The 25,315-nt window shown below is 41.6% G+C and overlaps 1 protein-coding gene across 3 annotated transcripts; it reads right to left on the bottom strand.

The window, feature by feature from the left end:
- Positions 1 to 8,330: 8,330 nt before the first annotated feature.
- On the bottom strand, positions 8,331 to 25,070 carry flvcr2b (FLVCR heme transporter 2b). 3 transcript variants are annotated; one of them, XM_034527290.1, is made up of 10 exons: positions 23,760 to 25,056; positions 19,064 to 19,205; positions 16,649 to 16,789; positions 15,453 to 15,520; positions 14,915 to 15,018; positions 13,869 to 13,979; positions 12,573 to 12,678; positions 12,047 to 12,158; positions 10,829 to 10,884; positions 9,413 to 9,565 (listed from the first exon to the last, which is right to left on the bottom strand). In XM_034527290.1, the coding sequence occupies exons 1-10, from the start codon at positions 24,345 to 24,347 to the stop codon at positions 9,479 to 9,481; spliced, it is 1,515 nt and encodes a 504-aa protein (XP_034383181.1). In that variant the 5' UTR covers positions 24,348 to 25,056; the 3' UTR covers positions 9,413 to 9,478. The 3 variants fall into 3 exon arrangements, with proteins under 3 accessions (XP_034383179.1, XP_034383181.1, XP_034383182.1); XM_034527291.1 differs by lacking the exon at positions 23,760 to 25,056 and adding an exon at positions 19,873 to 20,605; XM_034527288.1 differs by having other exon boundaries at positions 8,331 to 10,884; positions 23,760 to 25,070.
- Positions 25,071 to 25,315: the final 245 nt, after the last annotated feature.

The following is a 25,315-nucleotide window of genomic DNA, read 5'->3' as shown; positions in this document are numbered from 1 at the left end:
AAATACCCAAAACAACCAACAGACAAAAGCTCTGGTGTGTTCAGAGTCGAACACCAAATATTATAATATTTCAAACATCCAATATAACGACTGGAGGAAGCCGGACGCCAACAAACACAAACACCTAAAGAAGAGTGGCTGAACTAAGAAAATGAGAGAAGTCTTTATTTTCTCGGTGGAGTGAGGAAAGAAGATAACACTGGTACCAAGCACAGCTCCTCTGGCACCGAGCCACTGCAAGAAAAAAAATAATAAATCAAGAATCAGTTAACAGTTTGACTTTGTAGCAGCACCTCCCTTCTCTGCAGTCCATCTGTGAGTAAGTTATATTTCTCCAGAATGTGCATGGATGAGGTGCTTGTTCAGCAGCCTCTCCAAAATACACCGAGTGGCCATCTGTGTGTGGCACAGGTTCTACCGCACTTACTTGTGTTTCACTTTCGTCTCCCTCTCTTTCAATTACTTTCTTCGAAGTTGTTTCGGCATCCTCTTTGCCATGCAGCTTCGACCTCCCGTTTCTGTATTTCGTCTCTATAAAATGATACAAGGCTTTATCCAGTTATCTTTTTTGCTGTGCTCGGGTGCACACAGCTCCCTCTTAACTATACACTCTTGTCCCATCCATCTCTGCTGCTTCAGCTTCCCCCGCTTCTCCACTTCATGCTTCATGATGATTGGCTATCTGATGTCTACCATGCTAACTAGCTAACAGCATACAACTGACTGCACAATGCCTTTTCCTCCCACCACTCGAAACAGAATAAATATGTGTTTGTGATTTCTGCAGCGTATTTCAGGGTGTTGGGTTTGCAGGTGCACGATGGATCCCGGTGTGGACAGTCGATAACATCTGAGAAGCGGCAGCAGGCAGATAGGATCAGCCGTCCTCAGGCCAATGACGGACTTCATCATGCAACAACATTGCAAAGTTGACCATCATGCCGTGGATCCTCACAAGAGACAGGATACATATATACTCGAGGGCGAGTGAGGTACACCATCACCCATCCTGTGGTAATGCTGGTGATTCTGTCACATTACCATTCCTTCACATGTCTGTGCATTAAGAATGGAGCGTGAGCCAGGAGGCAATCAGTTTTAGGGATACGAATAATGGGACAATACTGACTCAAAATAGCTAGATCGGGTGTCAGTCAAAGGGGCCGATCGGTTCAATTCAATTCTATGTTCATATATTATATACATTATATATCGGAATTTTAATTCCTGTTAAAGGTTTGACCAATTTGTTGCTGCAAAAGTTTACTTTAGGAATCGGTCCGGAAATGTTTAAGTCACGCCCAATGTATCTTTACACATAAGGAATTATCCCAGTTTATCAATGAAACTCTGATCTGTTCTCCTTATCGGCCGAAACTCAAAGCCCAGGTAGCGTTATCGAGAATTTAGATCAGGGCGTCCCTATCTTAGCGTAGCATAGAGACTGGAGGGGGAAACAGCAAGCTTGGATTGTTTGCAGTAACAAATAAATGAAAAGGCAGCCAATAGAAGCTCTGCATAGAGTTGCAGGGGAGACAGATAAGATATATTCATCAAAAAAACAATTGCTCTCCCTCTAAAACCCACAAACTGTCACTTGTTTTTTGTAGATTATTCTTTTATCGTTTTCCAGAACAGTTTTCACCCTTTTCTTGTCTTTATGCTAGGAATAAGAAAAGATTAGTGTATCCGTTTTCTCACTTACTCTCAGCAGGAAAGCATAAAAGTGTATTTCCCAAAGTCTCTCACTTTTTTTGACAGACAAGTTTATTCATAGCAAAATGTTTTAAGCCATTTTAAACAATATTGCCAGTCAATGATTATATATGAATATTGGATGTGTTGCATCAGTGTGAGGAGTTGCCTTTCAGGTATTATATTAGCTCTTTAATTTCCATCTGTTTAGTCTAGCTGTAATAGTTTCTTAGTTGTGAACGTCTAGAGGATTTATCACAAAGTTTATCAATGTCAGAATCTAAAATTGCATATACTATATAATCTTTTCTCTCCGTGTCGCAATCCGAGAGCAAAAGATGGAGATGTGTTTTAGTCTGAGCCAATAAACATTCAGTGGATGAAGACGCCTCCATGTGTCTTAACATTAGCACAATCGATTTAACAAATGCTAGGAAAAGTGGGGGAAAACGGTTAAATCCTCTTTCCAACCTCCTTCACGCCAGTCTCCATTTGCATTAAGAGACACACTTTCAGAGTTTCAATGCAGAAAAATCAAGCAACCAAAGGAAACGACAACAAACAAGCAAAAGCCCTTGGTAAGAAAGAACCAAGTGACCTAACTGTTTGCATGCACAGTAGGTTCTTCCAAGCAGAGCTATGCCATATGCATACAAGGGGCCTTATTCAAACATCCACCTCTGCATGTGGGTGGGCATGTTTTCAGGAGTTTCCCCAGTGAGCCTGAGTTCACACCCTGCTCGTCCTCGTCCTTCTGTGACCTTCCTGTCTACAGTTCATATATTCCACATTAATAAAGGTTATTTAAAAAAAAAAGAAACTCTGCAGTGCGGCATACTGTATAAATAGTGTTGACACAACAAACTAAATAAACTAATAATAATAAACTAAAAGGGGAATGATGTCAGCCGTGTGTATCCTCGATACCACCAAACAGAAATCTCCTCTTTGCACTTTTTCTCACCAAAATTCTCTCCAGAACTAAAGTGTGAGAATAACAATAGAAGCATCTGAGTCATGGCGGATGACTGGCAGCTGTTGTAAAACTCATTTGTGAGAATGAAGTGAGTTAAATAAGAGTGCAGAGAATGGTACTTTTTTTTAAGCCATCCTAGCAGCTGGATTTTGCAGTAATGATTGATCTACATGCAAATTAACCTGTCGTGCCAATGACAAGTCATGACAGAAACAACCCATTTATGCCAAGAATCAGTCATTAGCTAACTAGAGAACAATGAGATCATGAGATAATCAGTCAAATGGGAGTACTGGCCTGGAGTCAGGATGAGCTCATAACAGAGCTGCTCAGAGGCAACTTTATCTCTATTTATGCCAATGAGAAGTTTAATGTAGTCATTTATTAAAACCAGGACTTTGCTGTGTTCATTTTCAAAGATGATTAAATAGCAATAGAACAAATCATAATATGGCACTGAGGACACAAACTATATCCATAACAGACTGATGATTGTTTTCGCTCTCTCTCTCTCTCATGCTACTCACCTGGAGCCTTCTGTGCTTTCTTGTCCCTGAGAGGAGGTTGTAAGTAACAATGCTGCCACCATGTGGCCAAGGGAGGTACCTACCTACAGTCAGTATTTATTAGTTTATTACTGAGAATTTATGTGATCAGGATCATAAGTAAGAATCCTGTGCAATATCGGTTAAAGTCGATGCATAGACCCTTAAATTGGATCAGAATAGCACCAAAAAAAGGACAAATGTATAGCAGCAGAGGAGTAATCCCTCTTCCAGGACGAATAGACATGCAGCAATGTCTGTACACTGTACATCAGTGGGGGAAGAATTATTCAGATCCTTTACTTAAATGAAATTACCAATATGTTCATGTAAAAATACTCTATAAAGAGTAAAAGTCCTGCATTCAAAAGCAATATACGTTTGTAGGTGACCAACGTTTCCACGACTTTATAGGGAGGGATTAGCCAATAAACCCCAGAAAGCAACAGTAGACACACACATCACCAATGCAGACAGCATAGACATGTATGAACAATAAAGCTCCATGGCACTGCAGCCACAAACACACATTTGAGAAAAGACCGAGAGCTGTAACTAATTATTCACACTAGTGTGTTATTGTAGGCTGCTCGCCAGCACCATGAAAGTCCTCATCAATCTGCTCAAGGCTCAACTTCTCTGCTCATTTATTCTTAAAGCATAATATGAGCAGTCAGTCTCTCTGTTCCAGTACAACAGTCCACTCAGTATAGATAGATATATACTTTATTCATCCCCAGGGGGAAAGTTGTTAAAAAACAGTCCATTTGGCCTCTTTGTCCCACTGTGCTCCTAAAAGTTTTCAAACATTTTATAAATCAATGAAACTGCAGTCAAATAACAGCAGAAAGTCCTCACACACACACACAGAAACACACACACACGCACGCGCACGCACACACACGCGCACACACACACACGCACACACACTGGAGGTGTTAGTAAACCACGTGACAATAACATTGTCTGCATGACTATATATAATCCACTTTGTTAATTTAATAACGTTAAAATTAACGCCTGACAACGACGAGCCGATGACGACCACGCGACTTGCCGAACAGCCAATCAGAAGTTGTACCATCCGATTTGGGTTTGAGCATGCGCAGCGTTTGCTCTTTTTTTCCCCCCACACACTCGTGGTACTGGACATTGTGGGCGTGGAGCGGCGCTGCAACTTCTCGAGACAAACCCCATTTTGAAACGACACTTTTAAACTGTATAATAATGATAAATCACATGATTGTTATGTCATGCATTCATTTTAATTGTTAGTTGAAATAATTCATTAAAAACACAAACACCAACAAAGAGCTTCTCCGTTGGCCGCCATGCACAGCTGCCATCTCTCACGGTTTCGCCGTGTGACACACGCATTTGCATGTTTTCACACGCACTCACGCCACACAGCCAATTTCTCACGGCAAAAAAAAATTCTGATTTTGGGCAGAGTGGGAGGTCTGTCCCCTAGACGCGTTCGTTCCTTTTCAAACTCCCCGGCGATAGGTGGCGCTAAGGAGCGCATCCGTAACCCTATTCGCTGCATTGACATCCTATTTATCCCAAAGAGTCCCGAAGTTAGCAACAGAAGAAGATGTTCAAAGAGACACTCTGGAGGAGCAGAGACTAAGGTATGTTAACTCTCTTAAACTTAGAGACTAAGGTATGTTAACTATCTTAAACTTAGAGACTAAGGTATGTTAACTCTCTTAAACTTAGAGACTAAGGTATGTTAACTCTCTTAAACTTTAAATCTTGAAATAAATGATTCGTTGTGTTTTGTGTGGTGAATGTAAACTCAGCTGTCATAACAAGCAGCAGGAGAGCACCTTGTTAACCTCTTGGTATACTGCATGCTCAAAACATCATAGCATTGAGCATACTCACATAGCATTTATCTTTTTATTTACAGGCCAAAGAAAAGGACCCTCTCAATCGTTTTCCAAACAGCACTTTGAACAGGTAAGATGTATTCCAAAGAATTTAACATAAAGACAGGACATTTGTGCAATAGAATTAGGCATGTTTTTGTAAATGAGAGTAGTTATTAAAAAATATTTTAATTCTTTAAGGTAGCAAAGATGTCTCGTAAAAGACCTTTAACTGGCCGAGGACAAACTATGCATGTTGTATCTGAAGTTTGTTACAGTATACTTACAGTATTAATGAAAACAAAATATGGTATGTTTTTCCATTTTGTTTTTGGTTCATTTTCAATAGGTGACAGGAGCCAAAGAATTTCAGAGGCTTGCTGCCGTCGCCAAGCTGGTCCTGGTGTTGCCCCATTCAAATGCAGATGCTGAGAGGGTGTTTTCAGTTGTGGGACTAAATAAAACAAAGACCAGAAATAGCCTTGGCATTGGATGGCACCATGTCCTCCATCATGGCCATAAAGATGGCCGACCTGGAGCCCTGCTTCAGATGGGAGCCCCCTCAGCGGTCATCAAGGCCTCCAAGAAGGCCACAGGCCAGTACAACCTTGCCCACAAATCGTAAAAAATTCTGATCTCTGATACCTCATTTTTTGTTATTTTATTTATGTGTTGAACCATTGTTTTGGTTAAAAAGGCTACTGTTTAAGCACTTTATTTGTTGCACTTTTTTGTTTCATAATGAAAAATATTCCTCCCTAACTAATCTTGTGTCATTTTTTGCTTTTTTGCTCTTAAGAATACAATTATTAACAATATAGGTTAGGTTTCAGTTAATAATTAGTTGAATACCATTGTAATCAGAATGTCAATCAACCTACCTTGGTCAAATCTTAAACACATGTCTATTAATTAGGCTATATTGTGATACATAGACAGTCATTGAGGCACAACAATAGTTTTCTGGTTGAATGTTCAGCTCAAGTCTAGAAGGCCCTGCAAGTCATGAGCAGATGAACATGAATCAGAATAAGTTCAGGTATTGCACATGCATGAAATAACATCTACTTAAACCAACATTTCCTGGAGGCGGACCACCGTGTCTTTGCTTCACAGAATGTAACCAATGTTGTCCATCTCCAGTAGGCCGCCCCTATCAACGACTATGGGCCCCACAAACCACCAGAATGCAGGGCACAACATGGGCACAACGCCAAATTAATTCCAATTTCCTGATATTTGAGCCACCAACGTGTGTGGCTGCGTGCGCGTCAACATTTTGGTCATCCCCGACAAAATCTCACTCCCAAGGTTTTTTGAAAAGTTGGCAGCTCATGATCTCTTGTGCAGCTTGATTTACATTTACAATGGTCACGTGCATCCACCAACAAACGGGTGACATTCCTGTAACGTATGTATGTTAAGTGGATGCAACTGCAGCATCCCGGCTCAAAGGCTGCAACTTAAATGAGAGGTCATGCAAGTGTCAAGTATAGTAAACACATTTATTTAATAAAGAATACCAATAACTAAACAAGGCAAACACGGAGAGTCAGTAATATGTGTGTAAATGTCTGGAGCTAAACAAAACTGAACAGCAGCTGGAAAAACCCTTTGGCCGAGCTTTCGTAAAACATTACACAGTCCTAATAAAAAGCACCAGTAACGTCAGGGCTTATCATTACTTAAGTATCAAATCATTTTAAACATGTATGCGGTTCTGTTTCTACACCGAAAGATACACACTGTATGTGTGTGACCCCAGTTGGCCACTAGATGTCCTCATTGGTTCGAATTTGGTCAACCGTATCTTGTCCTTGATGTGTCAAATAATTTATTCAAAGGTCATAAGGCAGGTTGGTCATAAACTACATTTGTAGCCTGAATCTTAATATTTAAACATCAACATCAAGAAATAAGTTATGTTGCTTGAGATATGTTCTGTATGTTTGCCACATTGTGGCTGTTTGATAGTATTTTGGCGAGTATTTTGCCGTCCACATTTCCTAATGAAATCGGTCTATAGCGACCACACGGCTCTGGAAATCTCCTTTTTGTTGTTGTTATTGTGAACAAGGTTTATTTTCATACTTGCAAGTGCACTACCAAATGCAGTCAATAGTCTAGGGCAGTTACTGTATATCATTTATATATAAAGATCCAATGGGTAGCCATTGTCTCCATGCGCCCTTTTGGACCTCCCTCTTGTGGAGTCAGGAGGAATCATATATTTAGTCTGCTCCTTTATATCTTCATCTGTGTTTGAATCCCTTTGAACTTAAATCTTCAACTTAGTGAGAAGGAGAAGTAAGACCAAAGTTATCAATGTTATCACTAACATTCCACTTCAGAGTTCACATCAGTGATCAATATTTAAAAAAAGCAATCACTTACTTCACATGTCTCAAATATCTTATCTTGGTCAGCATTTAATCCTGGATCTATAACATACATTTGACCTGTAGGACAGCTGGTCACGTCAGACAGAAACACATTTCAGGACTCCCTGAACAGAGTGGAACGCAGCCACTCTCTCTCTCTCTCTCTAACGCTCTAAAACTCTCCATCTAACTCTATCTCTCTAAAACTCTAAATCTCTAAAACTCTCCATCTAACTCTATCTCTAAAACTCTCTAAATCTCTCCAACTAACCCTCTCTCAAACTCTCTCTTGAATGTTCACATTTCTAATAAAAAGTGACTGTCCTGTATTGTGTATGTAAACAAATACATTCCTTGACTTGTGTAATGCATTTAAAAACAAAGTATACTCATCGGGGCCTTAAAACAGGTTTGAACTGAGGGCCTCTCACACGGTGGGCATGCTTCAGGCTTTATTACTGCAGAAAGTCTTAACAGAGAGTCTTTGTGCCCTCAGAGGCGTTGGGGCCCCACAGCAGTTGTCAGCTACCCAGTTTGTAATCCAGACTTGAATAGTGAATTTTATTCTTTACAAACAAGGACATTAACTTATTTTAATAGTTTAATTTTACTGGCTAATAGGACATAAATGTTGTGACAACCCCTTTCTATCCATCAGGTGGTTCTTCTTTGTCTTGACGACACGTCATGCTGTGATTACTGGAGGGAGGGAGGGGGAGAGGGAGAGAAAAAAAGAGAGAGAGAAAAAAAGAGAGGGAGAGAGAGCTGCTGTGCATTTGTTTACAATGATCTATGGCTTTCAGTCAGGTATAGTTTCACCATAAGATATACATTGTGATGTAAAACACGTGAAATAAAAACAGACTTTATAAAACTTGTTTTATTTCATGTTAAACATGAATAGTGTTACAGATATTACACAACTATAATATAATATAATAATCGCATCCCTCACTGGACTGCCATGGATTAGAAACGTGTTAATATGCTGCTGTATTTTAAATCACAAAGATCTACTTCCAAAATCACCACCAAAAAAAACGTGGATACTGTGTGTGTGTGTGTGTATATATATACACACATACATACACACATGTATATACATACATATATATTTATTTATATACACATAGTACACAATTAATTGTAAACTTAAAATACTGACTGGTTTTTTTCATATAATTTAGAAAATTTCATACACATTATATATATATATATATATATATATATATATAGCATATGTTTAAAATTGTGCATTCTCAGATTTAATTCAGCATTTCTTTTTCATAAATAGAAAACACATTATAAATTGACTCTCGGAAGGGAAGTTAGCGTGGGGGGGTTTAAAACTTGGATTCTTTGATGATAGATGCTGCAGCCGGGCTCTCATTGTGGCAGTCGGATGGTCCCTATCAATCAAAACAGGCTCGTTAATTCAACCGTTTTATGGAGTCAACACAGAAGTGGTCTCTGAAGATGGCCGAGTCTGAGAATTCCTCTAAAAACAGTAACACCCATCGTCCCTTCCACTCTGCTCAATCTTTGTAGCTTTACATCTCTACGCTCATTCTGTACACTAAATAAATAAATAATAAATAAAGATAAATGTGTGACTGAAAAGAGCCCAGATGATCTTTTTCACATCATCTTACCTGCACATTTCTACAACTTTTGCTCCAGCTTACTGACAGACACAAGGTGAATAAAATAAGACTGTAGTTTCATTCATAAAGATGTAGTTTCAAATCTAAGTCTCTGTGTACCAACATGTAAAAGTATATTTATGCCTATAATAAAACAGGTGAAGTGAAATTTCTTTTTCTTCACATCATTGTGTGAATTGAATTCAGCGTGCTCGTAAGAAACCGAGTGTGAGACAGAAAAGTCGGGTGGAAGGCAGTGCAGTGGGTGATTACCGACAGGGTGCTGATGATTGCGCGTACCTTTGTGCATTTGCGTGTCGAGCTAAGATTTGAGGAGGTTTTTTTTTTTTTGTGGAAGCAGAAAAGTTTATTGATCAGGCTTTGAAGGAAGAGTCTCTGGTTGGGAGATGAGCGTCGTGGCTCCGTAGTCTTGTCCCGGTATCTGCCCCGCCGCCTAAAACAACAGCTGCCAATCACTTCTCATTCAGTGCTTATTAGAGGCGCGAGTCTCCGGCCCAGGATGAAGCTGCTGGGACAGAATCTGATCTACCGGGCAGTTTTTATGAATCCCTTTTTCTATTTTATAACTGAGATTCTTGAAGTTAAAGTCAAATCCAGCTTTGCTGTATTTCGTAAATGGAAAAAAAAGTTTAGCATTGTGCAAAATAAGTTTTATTTCCTAGAGTAAGTCGAGAAAAGTGAGCTTTTGGGACGTTATTAGGGGGATTTGGTTCCATTCAATAGAGGAAGCCAACCGTTTCTCCCCGCTTCTCTTATTTAAGCTCATCGTCTCCTGGCTCTGCAGCAGCTTACATTTACCAGACAGATACGAGTGGTACCAATCATCTCATCTAACCTCTCTCTTTTGGAGTATATCATCTCTGTTCCTCACTGCGTCCGAACATTAGAAGAGAGTGCTGGTCTCCTCACGAGCAACTTCATCACAGACCTTGGAGACTCACGCAGGCATAAATAATGACAATTTTGTCCACGATCATGTCGCCTCCCGAGGGCAGCATTGCAGGTTCTTTTTCCAACAATCTTCTACCAACGGCTGGCAAGTTATTCAGTGGTGGTGAAAAATAAAAGGCATGCATTGGTTAAGGACTAAGCCAGCGTGGATTAAGCACAGTGGGTAAATCACAGGGGGTAAAGCATTACTTGTCGGTACTATCCAGACAAATTCAATAATCTTCAAAGATGTGTGTTACTTAACACATGCAAGCGAAAGAAAACCATCATGCAGTGGAGCAGTATCGGGTCATAGTCACCCATATTTTTATGTTAAATTGGGGTTGGCATGCAGGCCGACTCAAAACAACACAAATAGACACAATAGGGAGCAGAGGGAGTTATTTCTGGAGCGTAAGACACACTTTGACTTTGACTGCACGCAAACGAATGGCATGCAAACACATAACACATGGGCCTATTTCCCCTAGCAGCGATGTTGACTGGTCCCAGTAGGAAAAGCACAGGTTTTACTAATAACATTAACAATGGCTCTGTCCATTCAAATGTCGGGTACGCTCTGGGAGAACCTGAAGCGGCTAAATGGAATTCGGCCATTATTAATTATATTATTTACACCCGTGCTTTTCCCGTCTCGTGCGGTCAACGTCATGAAACTATACCACCACCCTTGTTCCACTTCAAGTACACAACAAACAAAAACAAAAACGCAGCACAACGGCCGGCTTCTCGCTTCCACACTTACTGCTGCTTTGGCCATCTGGTTTGCTTTTTGTCTCCGCAGGTCAGACTTAATAAAGCCTGCAAAGGAATAAAGAAACATAACACGTGAAGCCTGCATGACATAATGAAACAAAAAGTGTAGAAAAATGGATTTAATTAAAAAAAAAAGTGGTGACCGTCTCGTAAGTGGCTCTTGTGCACAGACACTTTGCAGTAGTAGTGCACCTTGTTGAGAAGACTGTGGGGTACGTCTAACACAACACATGCCCCCTAACTTACTTTGTAAAATTATGGAAAACAGCCTGATTGCAACTTAAATCATTCACCTCAATTTCCAGTAAGGAGAATGTAATATATTCAATCACGAAAAGGCTACTCAGAGAGCCAGTACTGTACATAGGACTCTGCGGTATTTCATAGAAGTGGGAGTTCAGTTGTCTCACAAAGCGTCTCTTTTCCCCGACACGACGACCACATCAAGAGGTCCACTCATATCTGAATGCTGAGTAAGTCTGCTGACCTCCGTGAGCAGAGTAAGAAAAAAATAATAACTCACCAAAATGTCTTGCAGTGTTTTTCTAGTGTGCACAATGTGTAACGCTTCAGTGGCTAATGGATATTTTAAAAGTTATACATTGCTCATAAAACACTGAAGGGGCCCGCCCATTCAAAAAAATCTTATTGGCTTAATATTGACTGAGGTGGCAACTGAGGCCTGAAGACATTTCATTTAACCTGGAAACAAACTGCTGTTTGTAAGTCTTCTGACTGTATGCTAATTACTTTTCTGAGTGATGTAAAGTTTTCCAATACTCTGTCAATGGACAACGAAATGATTACGGTTTCACCTCCGGACTCGTTACTAACAGTCACCTTGAGTGAGGGGGACAGAGGGAACAACTGAATGCCCGTGGCAACACCCTCTTTTCCAAACTGTATCTTGTTTAAGGGGGGGGGGGAGGAAATGTAAATGTTAAACTCACCTTCTTGTAAATAGATGACATATGTCTTTCTTAAGTACATGCTACAATAAAACAACATTTGACATAATGCAACAGTCTCTGTATCAGAGCAGTTGACCTTGAAACTGTTTAAGTGGCACAGTAGTCATCTTCTGCATTGTTGGAATTCAACATGTTCCCCCCCCCCCCCCACAGGACTGCAGTAAACTCATAACAGAAACAAAGCGCTGAACACGCCGTTACTCTACACGGCGTATGATGCACATAAAAGATCTTACCTGTCAATATTGCGCCGATTAGAAGAAAAACACAGAGGAAGATGTTCCCTGCCAGTGTGCCGAAGGAGTCGATGATCTTCCCCTGGCAGATGGTGAATATAATCCCAAACACCTGTGCGTGCAGGACGCAATGCAAAAGTGAGGAACACAGCTGGTGCACAAATACACACGCTCTCACGACCCCAATAAAAGAACGCAGCAAAAAATCAAATGTTTGCTGAAGCACGTCAGCTCTCCACTTTATCAACAGCAAAGGCCTTGATGTTTGTCTGCATGTAACAAACTCATCTCCAGACTTTAGCACATATTCTGCAGGCCGTTATTGTTCTTTTTGGAGCCATGTATCATTTTCATACATGTCCCCGGGGTCTCTTTAGAAAGCGTCAATGACACCGAGTGACTGTTGAGGTGAAAGAAGGTGAATGACTCACTTTTGTCTGTACAACCAGTAAAAACATTTGTTCTCGTGCCAACTCTTTGGGCTTTTCTGCACTGTATGTTTATGACGTGTGTCGTTGAGCTGCACCTGTGCTGAACAGTTGAGGAGTCCGGATGATGTCCCCTCCGACTCCGGGTACGTCAGCTCGACTGCAAACTCAAAGCCCAGCGGCAGGTAGCCCGTCATGAAGAACCTGGACACACAGTAATGATTAATCATTCATTAAAAAAAGAACAAGCTGATTTAAATCACAACATTTCTGTCACTAATTTGATCTACTTTGAATAATAGAGCCAGTATTTTTTTTTTGCATGAATGAGAATGCAAAAACACACAGGACAGACTGTTTATCTTTTTTATCTACTAAATGTCAATGCCGTGCAGGTCCTTCACCTGACCTGCATTGCAGCAGGAGTGTGGAGCTAGCTGGAGCTCATTTAGTCTCCATTAACAATTAAGCTTTTCTTTCCGTTTGAGTTTGACAGTTCAGCCAGAGTCACATGAACGATGTACAATAGCCGGCATGCATGCATGGCATGATACACGGCATGATACACGGCATGATACACGGCACGATAACATGCCACAGAAATGTGGAAGACCGATCGGTACCGCTGAAGAGATGGAATGATTTCACCAACAGACACACACGACTGCATGTAAAAGTCCTGCTGGCAACAAGATCTGCTTTCAACATTTTTTTGATTCATAGTCGCTCTACAACATTCATTTTAATGCATTGCACGCACAGTACTGTGATGCTTGTAATCTTTAATAATTATTCCATTATTGTTTGTTTTGAATATACAGCATGGACCGAGGCCTCATTGAAAACAGTTATGATGTCAATTAAATGAACTGTTAGAGATGATTCCACACCACTGTGGCCTGTATCCACACATATGTTCTTATCCCCTGAGCAAGAGGCTCATCACTTCTGCTCTATATACTGAGTGTGTGTACTGGGTCAGTATGTAGAGGCACATCTTCCTCTTAGACCCTACTGTGTATATGCTTAATACTTATCAAGATGATCTCTAAATAAACACGTCTGTAGATTGTTGTTACAAATAACATCAGAAATATTGCATTCGGAGAAATTATGGAACAGGGTTGCAGATTTCCAGAAGTTTTCCATCACTGATTTATATTAGTAAAATAAACCAGTGGTGAGCCTCCTTATACGAAATGTGCAAATAGTTAGAACCTAACATGTGATGTTATTAAGGTCACTTTAGCTGGTTTTAAATAGGATATAATGCATCAAGTTTGGTTATAAATATTTCTTCATACATTTTATTTCTGTTTTCTTGGCTGAACAAATTAAGTGTATAGCAACATCAAAGTACTTCTATACCCATCGAAGAATGAATGAATAAATACCCAAGAGCTCCAGCGGTGATGAAGACCACCCAGAGGTGTCCCAGATCGAGCGTTGCAGCATAGACGACCATCCCCACCAGAGCCATGATGTAGACTGCGAGGGTCGTCTGCCTGGAAACACACATGAAAGATATACACAACAATGAGCACTAAAGTGACAACATATACAGAGTACTGCTGCAGTGTACCTCTCCACGCTGCAGTAGACTACTGGAGCTTCTCAGGTCATTTAAAAATGTATTCAGATTAAAAAACAGTCGGATTTAATGATAGACAGATTATCTCATTCTTCGACGCATTGTGGAGTTTTTGACCATTGGGGGCGCTATGGAGCCATTTTGTTAGTTTGTTTTTGTGTGTGCACACAGGACCCACTAGCACATTTTAAAACACAGCATAATCACACTACTTATACTAGAGAATTCACATCAGATTGTCACACAGACATTCATTCATCTTGTTCACAGTGATCATAAATCAAGACTGCATTCTGACATTTGAATGAATGGTAACACCGATAAAATAAAAATAAATCTGTAATTAACTACATTTGAAAGAAAAAACATGTCACATCAATTAAGATATTATAAAAAAAATGCAGTATTAGGATTCTACAGGATTTGTAATAACATTGAAATGTTGAAATTAAAACTGCAAAGTACTTAAAAGACGTGGATTTGACAACAAAGCCAGCTTCCCATTCCCCCCTTTATCAGAACCAAACCCCCCTCCCCAACCCCATCCCCATCCCCATCCCCATCCCCATCCCCCACCCATAGGGTGGACACTGCTGTCCCAGCACGGCCAACAGGCCCATGAGGTCAGTAAGATCACTGTTTGAGCAGCCTGCTGCACCTGGATAAGCAGACAGAGTCCACACACCTAAACAATAAACACGATCTGCAGCGATACAATAAACAGAATGGAACAAAGTTGTCCAAAACAACTTTGACTCCCTCTGTGAATATTTGAGTCCCGACACTGGAAACTAAAAATGTCCTTCAGGAAGAAAAATGCTGTTCTTGCTCTTTTCTGACTCGTCTTACTTGTAGGTTTTTGTTTTGTCCAACCAAATGCCACAGATGAGGGAGCCGACCATCCCGGCAATGACAATGGTGAGGCCAATCCTCCCAGCATTCACCTCTTCTCCCTAAAGGGGTCAAGGACAATAGAACAGAGATTAGTGACCTGATGGTTTGAAACAAAGCAGATAGCTGAGATGAATGATAAGATATCCTTTAGATAAGGTCAAATAAGATAATCCTTCAGCAGTCCCGCAGTGGGGAGATTCACAAGTGAGTTTCTACATCAAGCACACAGTCGGTCACATTTATCAACAAAACCTTCTCATGGAGAGTAACATCATTTCATAAATACATATTTAGAAGGAGTCTATATTGATATTTTGATGAAGAAAAGTATTTGAAATGCAAAATATAACAGCTGAACCAGCTTGTCAAGTCTTGAAATCAGTCGAACTGTGGGAGCTGTAGCATAGTGTGTGCATAATACAGTATATGGCAATACAGAGGAGGCCCTATACTTTCTGTCTATGCACATCCAGACGCAGTCGGCAGGACTCACGGGGTAATGCTCGATGATCATGCGGTTCAGCAGGGTGCCGACAGCATAGAAACAACCCACGTTCAAACCTGGGAGATGGAAAAGAATGTAAAACAAAGTCTGCACACCATGACCCACAGGACCAAAACATAATTCATAACATTTAGGTTCAAGGAATCATTGAGCAGAGTGCTCTAAAGTGAGCAGTCAAAGGTGTTTTGGGGTTCTAATCCGACTGGTTTCCAAAACAGAGAGCGGTCCCAAACCAAACATTTCTATAAAAGGACACGACGGCACGGAGTGTTTCTTTCCTCGAACAAAAGTTTTTGCTGATGTCTGCAACTGAGATATAAAACTGCACAGAAAGAACATTCCCATAAATAAACAAGCACGCAACAATAAGTCTGCTACTTGAACACAACAAGATTTTCAGGGGGAGTGCAGCCGGCAGACAGAGTGACAGGTAGATACGATACGGCCGGACCAACGGGCTACTGAGAAATACACCAAGCTGACGAATAAGTACAAGTACGAGCAACAAAACTACTGAACTGTTGGTGTTTGTGATCCCTGAACTGCGCGGTGACATTACAAATCATACGCAGGCAAACAGCAGGTCAGAGAGACAGACGCACGCACTAATAATAATAATAACAGTCACATGAGTTGTCACGTGAAACGAGGTTAAGAGAGGTCAAAAAGTGTTTACTTAAACTGCTCACAGCTGTTCGACTTCAAAGTGACTTGACAAGCTTGAACCAAACTCATTTCATATCTCAGACCTTGACCTTCATAACATGTTTCATCTTCACATCGACCATTTGTTAAACATTGTCAGACTACAAGTAAACTTTGTACACACTGGCCTCTTGTCTTTATGGAGCGTTGGCACAACAATGATATCTATGACGACATTTGAATTTGATAAACGCGTGGTTAAAAAGGGAGTGTTGGGGCTTTCCTGAAAATCAGTTAATGGTTTAACTGCCATTTCATTTAAGATTAATTCAATAAATCCTGAAATAAATAAAGGCTATAAATCTATCATCGAAATATAAGTATATAAATTAGTCATTATAGTCAATAAATTAAGCTTTAATGGTGAGAGATAAAAAATAATGCTGAAAAAATAAAATATTATTTTCCCATATCTTCGAAAAATTCAAAAGCACAAACGAGTTGCTCTGCCATTACTGTGGAAAAGGGTGAGGACTGACCGTAAGTGACGATGAGGAGGATGAAGGGCCTGTTTCGGAGCAGCCTCAGAATGGAGGCCATGTAGGAGTATTGCTCTGGTGGGATGCTGCGAGCTGTGGCCTGGGCCTGAGTCGGAGGAATTTTAGGACGCTCCTGGAAGACTGACATGCGGAGAAATCAATGTTTAATGCAGAGAACTCACAGAACAGCAGCTGCAAACTCACGCATGTAAAATAAAAAACGGTGGTTACATGTGAACGGGGAGATCAGCCATGAAGGATGATATGCAATTCATACACGTAGTATAACTATAGGCAGCTATACATGTCCTGGTATATTATTGGCATGCTGCATATTTAACATTTCATATTTCGTCAGCATTTTAAGTCTTAAACAGCTATACAATACATGCTGTATTTCACTCACTCAATTTCTTTTTACTTTGAACCCACTAAAAGGGTAAATCCTAGGGGTACGGTAATATTGGGTGCATTCCACTTGTTACTAGGATTGACGGTACAATGCATAAAGGTGAGAGGGACCAGGAGCCCAGGTGAGCCTTGCAACAGGTTACATTCAGACACGTCCACACACGCACAAAACCGTTTGTGCGTGCCAATATTTACCACCACTCTGGGATTCCCCTTATTCAGTCAACCAGATCCACTCATATGGTCTCTAAATGCAGACTCTCTCCATGGTGAACTTTGGCTGACAATTTGTTGAGAGGAAGGCAGCGGCCAAACTTCTTCTTCTCGCTATCTCTCTCTGTCTCTCCTCGCTTGGCACACACTTTATGCAAATCTCTGAATCCTGGGACTGTGTCTGCCCTGCTGACTCACAGGCTTTCTGTGGGGCTTACAGATGGCCCTGCCAGCAGGACAACCCTCACACATGGCATCTCGCATGCATGCGCGAGGGTGTGCGAGTATATGCGTCATATCATGAAACCACTGTGGCCGGCTGGTGAGAATTATCTCGCTGGAGTAACTCGGAGAAGCAGAAGTCCCGTGCATTGCCCGATGGAATCCCATCACACGACCGAACGTGGGTGAATTTAAAATATCCATCCTTCTTTCTCCTGAAAACAAACAACACTAACAGTTTGTTGTGTTGTACATGGTGCCACTATGCAATGCCTTCACAGGCATGCTTTTGTGTTTCTGAATGCAGAACGCTTATGAGCCCCCCCCCCCCGACCCCCACACACACCCTGTCCTGACAGTACAACAGCTTTTTCATGAAACCAGTTCCTCTTCCCGTACAACTGCCCAGCCTACTGTTCTCTATGTACTCCGTAAAACCTCCCCCGAGACATTTCATTATGCTACATGCATGCCAGATTGTGAAAACAGGATCAAGAATCATTTGAGAACCGAACGTACTTGTTCTGACATTGAATGGAAATTATTTGATGCAATTTGTCTTCTTTTTTCGCATTTTTGTTTGAGTTTTTTTATTCTGTTTATCTGTGTTTTTATGTGCGCTTGTACGATTCCACCTTGGCCATTGATTACAAATCTCACCCTGGATAAATAATGGTTGTATAAAAATAAATAATTCTGACTAACCACTCCTGTTATTAATCTCCCTCCCTGTGGTTCTAGTTTTCACCTCAATAACACTGAAGAAAAGTGTGATTTTCTATATATGGAGGTGCTAACAGCTCAATTAAAAAATATAAACTCTGAGGGAATGGTTGGACAAAGAGGGTCAAAATTCATGGGCAGCAGATATAAAGAAGACATGAACTAAGCATATTTCCTCGCAACTCACATCCTGTTACTCACTTCTGTAAAGTCAAGCCAGTTCCTTCTACAAAAAGTCCTTTTGTAGATTCTCCATTTCTAATACATCTAGAACAAACATGTCCTTGACAAAATAATACTCTGGTACTTTTGCCCGTTCCCGTGACATTTCTCCGGACCTTACTTGTACCACAATAGCGTCTTTTTGTGAATTTGCCCTCAAGGGAGGTTTTAGTTGTGGCGCGAACATGCAAGTCAGCACTTTTCTTGTCCACTTCTTGTCAGAGTGGAAGTCTGCCGTAAATTGAAACCATCATCAGGAGGATCCACTGAATAAGAAAATCCAAGTGGACCGAGCGAAAAAGGCCCGGACAATGGACAAGAAGAAGTCCGAGTACGTTTCTGAGGGACATGATACAATGTGGGGAAGTGGACTGAGGTGATGTCACCTTTTCACTCACTGACCAGCTCGCCTCTCTACCCATTCACAAAAACAAATCTGTGGTTACAAACGATCCAGTAAAATCAGTTTTAAAACAGCATTTAAATCCAGTTAATCTAGTTCGTATGTAAATTAAAAAAATTAAATGAGTCTGTCTGCATGGCTGGAGAACACTAGACGTCAGTAACTAAACACTAGTTTTGTAATGTGGACTAAGCCTTTATGTTCTACATGACACCTCTTACCACAGACCACAAGGATGAAGAGTAAGGTGGCCGCTCCGGCTGTGATGTAGAACATGATACGGATGTGGTGAGCCAGCTCGTCCATGTCTTCCACGTTAGGCACCAGGATGGGAGGCACAAGGAACCCGATGGCAATACCCAGCTAGAAGACAATCAATACATATTAAAGTAAGTATTGTTCCATAATAATAAATCAAGGATGCTTTAATGTCACATATTTTCTATACATTCTATATACTGACTGAGTGGTACCACAATAAGTATTAAGGGGCAATTGTTGCTCGTTTTGACAACACTTAAAGTGTATATTTTAGTAATTTCATATTATTTATTGGTTTAATATACATTTAATAACTTTATGACCCAATTGGTCTTTAAAAATAAAATACATTTTTTTAAAAAGGTAGCTGGGAGCAGTATTATCTTCAGTATACATGTTATATTTTAATTATTTCAAGAAAGCTTCGCTCCAATGTCTCGCATCTGAAACTTGCTTGTGCGGTTCAATGAAACAACGTTTTGTCAAAAACAAACAACTTGGAATATGTGTTGTCTTATAACTACCAAATCAGGTTGCTTTATGTTTTAACAGCATATGTGTCATCTGAATAATCAAATGCAGAACTTTTTACATTTAAAGAGCTAAACAACAAGGAGGTTTCAGCAAACGGTTAACACAATTTTCTCTGGACTCTCGCACCGAGACACTAAACGGCCTATGTGACTCTGGCATCCAGCAGAGCTGCATAATCTACAGACAGCTGCCTCACTGTGTGGAGCCGGCTTTTAGAGGAGACATTCAGACAAACCTGGTTCCCCATAACTCCGATGGAACAAGCCGTGGACACCTCCTTCTCTCCAAACCACGTGGCGGCAAGATAAGAAGGAATACCGAGGATAAACACGGTCGCTACCGAGCACAGAAACTGGCCCAGAACGGTGACTAGGAACATACTTGGACTGGCACTACCAATTTTAATCCAAGCACCAATGCAGTTAAAGGCAGACCCAACGATGACAACCTCCCGGAGTCCCCTGTTCTCCAGTAGCCACAGGACGGGCATAATGAGTGGAACGTAAGCGAGCAGATAGATCATGGACAGCCAGTCGATGGCCATCGAGTTAATGTTGTAGAAGCGCGTGAATATGTCGCTAATGATGCCGTACTGAAGCCACATGAAGGCATTGCTGGCTGAGACAGCGCTGAAGACAAACAGCATGAGCCAGCGACGGTGGTAAAGTTTGGTCTCCGCCTTGGGGACGGGCTCTGCCAGGTCCGTCTGTAAAGTCTCAACGTCTAACCGTGAGCCAATGGAGATGGCGCTGCCCAAAAGTCCTGGAGTCCACTGCATTGACGCAAGGCCCGCAGCGGGATACTTTACAACCTTGGACCGGTCTTTGCCACAGAGCAGTGCCTTTTCATGGTTGTCCGTCAAAGTATTGTTTTGCTGCATTTTAACTGTCCGAAAGTGGGGCTGTTAGAGTCCTAACAGCTTGCTGCCATATTAAGCAAACAGGTTACACACTGTGTGCTTTAAGCACACCAGGTGATGTGTAATGAAGGGAGGGTGTGGCCTAACGGAATCAACACCCTATGTCAAGGTGAGCATAATTGTTAGGCAGTTTCTTTTCCTCAGGCACCATCCAATGTTGTGTTGCAATTGTCAAGAAACATGTTGAGAGAAAAGACACAAATTAAGTGCCAAAGATTTGAGAAGAATCAAATGTGAAGCTACCAGGAACCCGTTATCCTCCAGTGCTGTCATATTCTACAACCGCAGCCTACCGGGAGTGCCCAGCAGTACAAGGTGTTCAGTGCCCAGAGACATGGCCACGGTAAGGAAGGCTGAAACCCGACCACCACTGAACAAGACACCAGCGTTGAAACGTCAAGACTGGGCCAAGACATATCTGAAGGCAGATTTCTCTCAGAGGTTTTCTGGACTGATGAGATGAGAGCGACTCTTGGCGGCCCAGATGGATCCGAAACGGGCACAGAACTTGTGGGCCCTTCTTTAACGGGAGTTTTACGGTGAAGGAAAACAGATCACCTCTCTGAACAGAGTCTGGGAGGCGGCGGCTGCTGCTGCACAAAAAGTTGATAGCCAACAGAACAAAATCCAGTTTTGAAATATGACCTAGAGCAGTGATTATTAACCATGGGGCCGCGGCCCCTGATTGGGCCGCGAGCACCACCTAGAGGGCCGCAAACATCTTTCAGTTTTGCGAGTGCCGCGCTACCGCATAGGTTATCAATTGAAGACACCAGAGTTACTACTGTTATCCATGAGACGCTCAGTTACAATACAGCTTCCCACCACTTGATGGCGGTAATGCGTCAGTCAGTTGTTTTACAAGCGCCAATAGGCCGAAGAAGACACTTGGCCGGCTGTAACTTGTAAGTTATAGAGAAGTATTTAAAACCAAAGAATGAAGACGAAAGTCGTGATAAAAACACCAAAAGTCTAAATGTTTGCGCAAGTACAATCCCGACTTCACTAAGAATGGCTTTATTAACGGAGGTGACGAGACAGAGCCCAGTGTGTAGTGTATGTGTGTGTGTGTGAGCTAACGCTACCAACGCAGCACTGTAGCCTCAAAGCTAAAGCGGCATTTCGAGACCAAACATCAGCGCTCGTGGGTTTTTTCAAGAGAAATTAAAATGGGCTCCTGATTGAGTCCCTCTCTAGTAAAATATATGTATTAGTTATTTTTGTGTTAATAAGCCTGACTTGAGCCTTTACATTTGTTCTTGTATTAGCTTGATTTGTTCTCCTTGTTGTTGTTGTATGCACAGGTTTATATACACATGATGAACAAATGTCTTTGTGATCACATTGAATCATGTTTTTGCTTGTTCAACTGTAAGTGGATTTGATTTAGTTATTGAATACAAATCAAACCCAGGTTAAACCAATACGGTGTTACTATTTGAAGGGGCCACTTTGTACTTGAAAAATTGGGCCCCGAGGTCAAAAAGGTTAAGAGCACTGTAGTTGTTCAATAATAAAGTTAATCCTCAAAATTACAAGTTGCCTAATACTTGTGCACGCAGTGTAGTAGAAATGTGTTTTTTCTCAGAGAAGCCATGAGAGCGATCACAGCTGGAGTTACTTTTGCCCTGATCAATAACTCACTGATGCAATTGAGCCTCTGTTTACTGTCCGGATAAAAGTGACCCCAGAAAAACCAAACACATTTAACTTTAAAGAAGTCTCATTTTGTACGCGTGTCATTTCAAATCTAGAATTTAACAGTTTTACGTTATCAATTCATAACTTTTTTAGTGTTATGTCTTTGAGTCATGAATTACTTTATTGTTTAATAAAGACCATTGGAGAGACTAATATGATATGTGCTCTTACATTAAGGAAGTTAGGATGCAATAAAGTAATCTATGACTTGTTGATCGGATCCATGATATCTAGTCCTCGTCATTTATTATCACGCCTTGAAAATTGTTTGTCACGCACAAATGACACGAGACAAGTTGGGTCAATTATATTTATAAAGCGCCAAATCTCAACAGACGTTAGTTATCTCACGACACTTTTCATGAAAAGCAGGTCTAAAGTGTATTCTTTAATAGGTCTTTAAAAAGCTTCTGATGTTAAGAAAATAAGCTCTGATATCTTCAAAGTATTCTGGCTGTCTGGAAGTGTTAGTGTGAATAAGAGGAAGGAAAGTTTGATCAAGGCAGTTTTGAGTGTGGTGTTGAACTTGACTGAAGGCCAAAGTGTTGAATACACAAAGATCACAAACACAGAGCTATCCCGCACCACGCCATGACTTCTCAGTGACATTTTACTTGGAATGGACGCACTGTAAGTCGTGTAGGTGTTGTTTGTTTGGTGTTACATTGGATGATTGAGAGCTTACATAAAAAGCGGCACAATGCTGCTCTGCCACACTGATTTTTGGACATACTACAAGATTCTGCCCTCGTTTCTTTTCCTTTCAAAAAATGTTTGAAGATAACAATGACATATTCTTCTAATGTTTTGTCCTTTTTCCATAATTAGTTGAGGTGTTCCCTGGGCCAAGACCAAACATGTGTGGAGTAGCCTTTCCAGAGAGCCTGATGATCTTAAAAGACATACCTTCCCAGTGTAGTTAAATTAGAGAGTATTACTTTGCTGCCTTCCAACTCCCAAAAGGATATTGGTGATTTACACAAATGTGGATCCTTTATTAGTTTGTTTCTAACAGACATCTTGTTCACATCTACATTTTCTTTTTTGTATTACCCCTTTCTTTCCTATTATGGCCATGGCAGAGGGTAAGTAGACAGAGGTTTGACCACCTGACAAGCTAAAAAGAGAGGTTGTATCTGATCCTTTTCATCGCCGTGGTCATCGCTGGTAAATGATAAGTGGCTGTGAATTGACTGTTTCATGTGTGTATAACAGATGAAACGGGTTTGTCTTCGTCTCTCACTCTTACAAAAACAATATCTTCATGAAAAGGTGACTGCATTTATGTACACACCGGTTGTCACTTCTTGCATGCTGCTGCACTGTATACTGCTGCCATTCACTCCCACGTTAAGCAAGCGATGCTGTGGCTTGCCCCTGAACGTGCGTAATTACGCAGATGTTCCAAATAGATCAGGATGTATTAATGTTGGCTAATCCATAACGTGATCAGTGATAAAGTGACCTATTGATCGAGTGACCTATTTACTGCCTCAGCCTACCTGATTCCCGAAGACTCCGATGGAGCAGGCGGTGGACACTTCCTCTGAACCGAACCACACGGACGCGATTCTCGACGGCATCCCGAGGATGAACACCTGCGCCAAGGAGCAGCAGAACTGTCCCAGAAAGGTGACGGCGAACAGGTTGGGCTGGACGCTGGCCACTTTGATCCACGTGCCGGTACAGTTGAGCGCAGTGGCCACCAACGCGATGACCCGGAGCCCCTTTTTGTCCAGCAGCCAGGTCACCGGGAAGATGAAGGGGATGTATGTCAGCATGTAGATCATGGACATCCAGTCTATGGTGAAGGCGTCCACGTTGTAGAACTTCATAAAAATGTTGTTGATGATGCCGTACTGTATCCATTGGAAGGAGTTGCACAGTGAATAGGAGCTGAAGAGGAGGACAATCATCCAGCGCCGTTTGTACAGGCGGGTGGGTCGCAGCGCTTCGTGCCCGTCCAGATGACTCGGGTCGTCGGCGCGCTGCTCCGCGTTTCCCTCCTCCAGGCGGACGTGGTTCTCCAAGTCCGGCGAGGACTGGTCCGCGTCCAGCGCGGTGTCTCCTAACGGTAGCTTCTCGCTCATATTAAAGCAGCGTGCTAAATATACTCATGGAGTATGAACTGCGCGCTCAACAATCCGTGTGGGGTCGAACCACAACAAACTTCACTAGAAAAAAAAGGGGGGGGGCAACAATTCGCCGTGTTTCATGGGTCAATCCTGAACTTCTGTTAGCGACCGACAGGCTTACGACTTCATGTTTTCATTTAAAAAAAAAAAGAAGAAGTTTAAACTTAAGTCAAAAGGCTGTTTAAAAATCTCCAGCATACTTATTTAATCAAGTATAGGAAGGCTCTACAACTTCCAGCCTGAGCGGCATTTCCTCCCTCTATAGTTTTGAAGTTAGTTCCGTGGGTCGGATGTGCGACTGAACGGTGTGAAAGTTAAATACATCACAGTGACAAGAGAACGGATACATATGATCCCTTGAGGACGATGCTTCCGTGTGTTCACACGTGTCAGCGCGCCTGCTGTAACCCTCTCCACCCGGGTCCTAAAACCGCTCCGGGATTGAAACCAATCGGTCGAATAAGGGCGGAGTTTCACAAACTGTTCTTTGTTGCATCTCAGCCGCCTGCGACGCGCAGATAATGTCACATGCTTTACGTCCACTTTGTAACTCCACGTGGGGCCACTTCTTCTCAAGATATCGACTATTTCTACGAATATGTGAGCACAGCCACTTTGTTGTTGTTGTTGTTGTTGTTATTGCAACTACTTCCCAGTTCATAAACCATTGCGCATGTCCAGTTATTTATGTGTGCACACTTGCGTAATAATTATGGAATGGTTACATCAAGGTGATTGCCTTAGAGGCCTCAGTTGTGTTCAAAGACCAAACGTGATTCCTACCCACTCAGGGCAGGAATGTTTATTTGTGTGCTTAACGTGGGGTACTTTAACTTCACCTGCTGGTGAACAGTGCCATCTAGGGATTCCCTCGTCAGAGAAATAACACATGGAGATGTGTTGTCACGTGTCCCCCTGTTATC

This window comes from Cyclopterus lumpus, chromosome 24, assembly GCF_009769545.1.
Source record: "Cyclopterus lumpus isolate fCycLum1 chromosome 24, fCycLum1.pri, whole genome shotgun sequence".
Taxonomy (NCBI): domain Eukaryota; kingdom Metazoa; phylum Chordata; class Actinopteri; order Perciformes; family Cyclopteridae; genus Cyclopterus; species Cyclopterus lumpus.
Note: the sequence above shows the minus strand (reverse complement) of the source record. Positions and strands in the feature narration are given on the sequence as shown.

Excerpts from the sequence above, each read along its gene's own strand:
- flvcr2b (XM_034527288.1), bottom strand. The coding sequence starts at position 24,347 with ATGAGCGAGAAGCTACCGTTAGGAGACACCGCGCTGGACGCGGACCAG. Across the intron at positions 13,980-14,914 it reads GACAAAACAAAAACCTACAA|GCAGACGACCCTCGCAGTCT; the intron begins GTAAGACGAGTC and ends GTGTGTTTCCAG. Across the intron at positions 10,885-12,046 it reads AATCGGCGCAATATTGACAG|GCTTTATTAAGTCTGACCTG; the intron begins GTAAGATCTTTT and ends ATTCCTTTGCAG.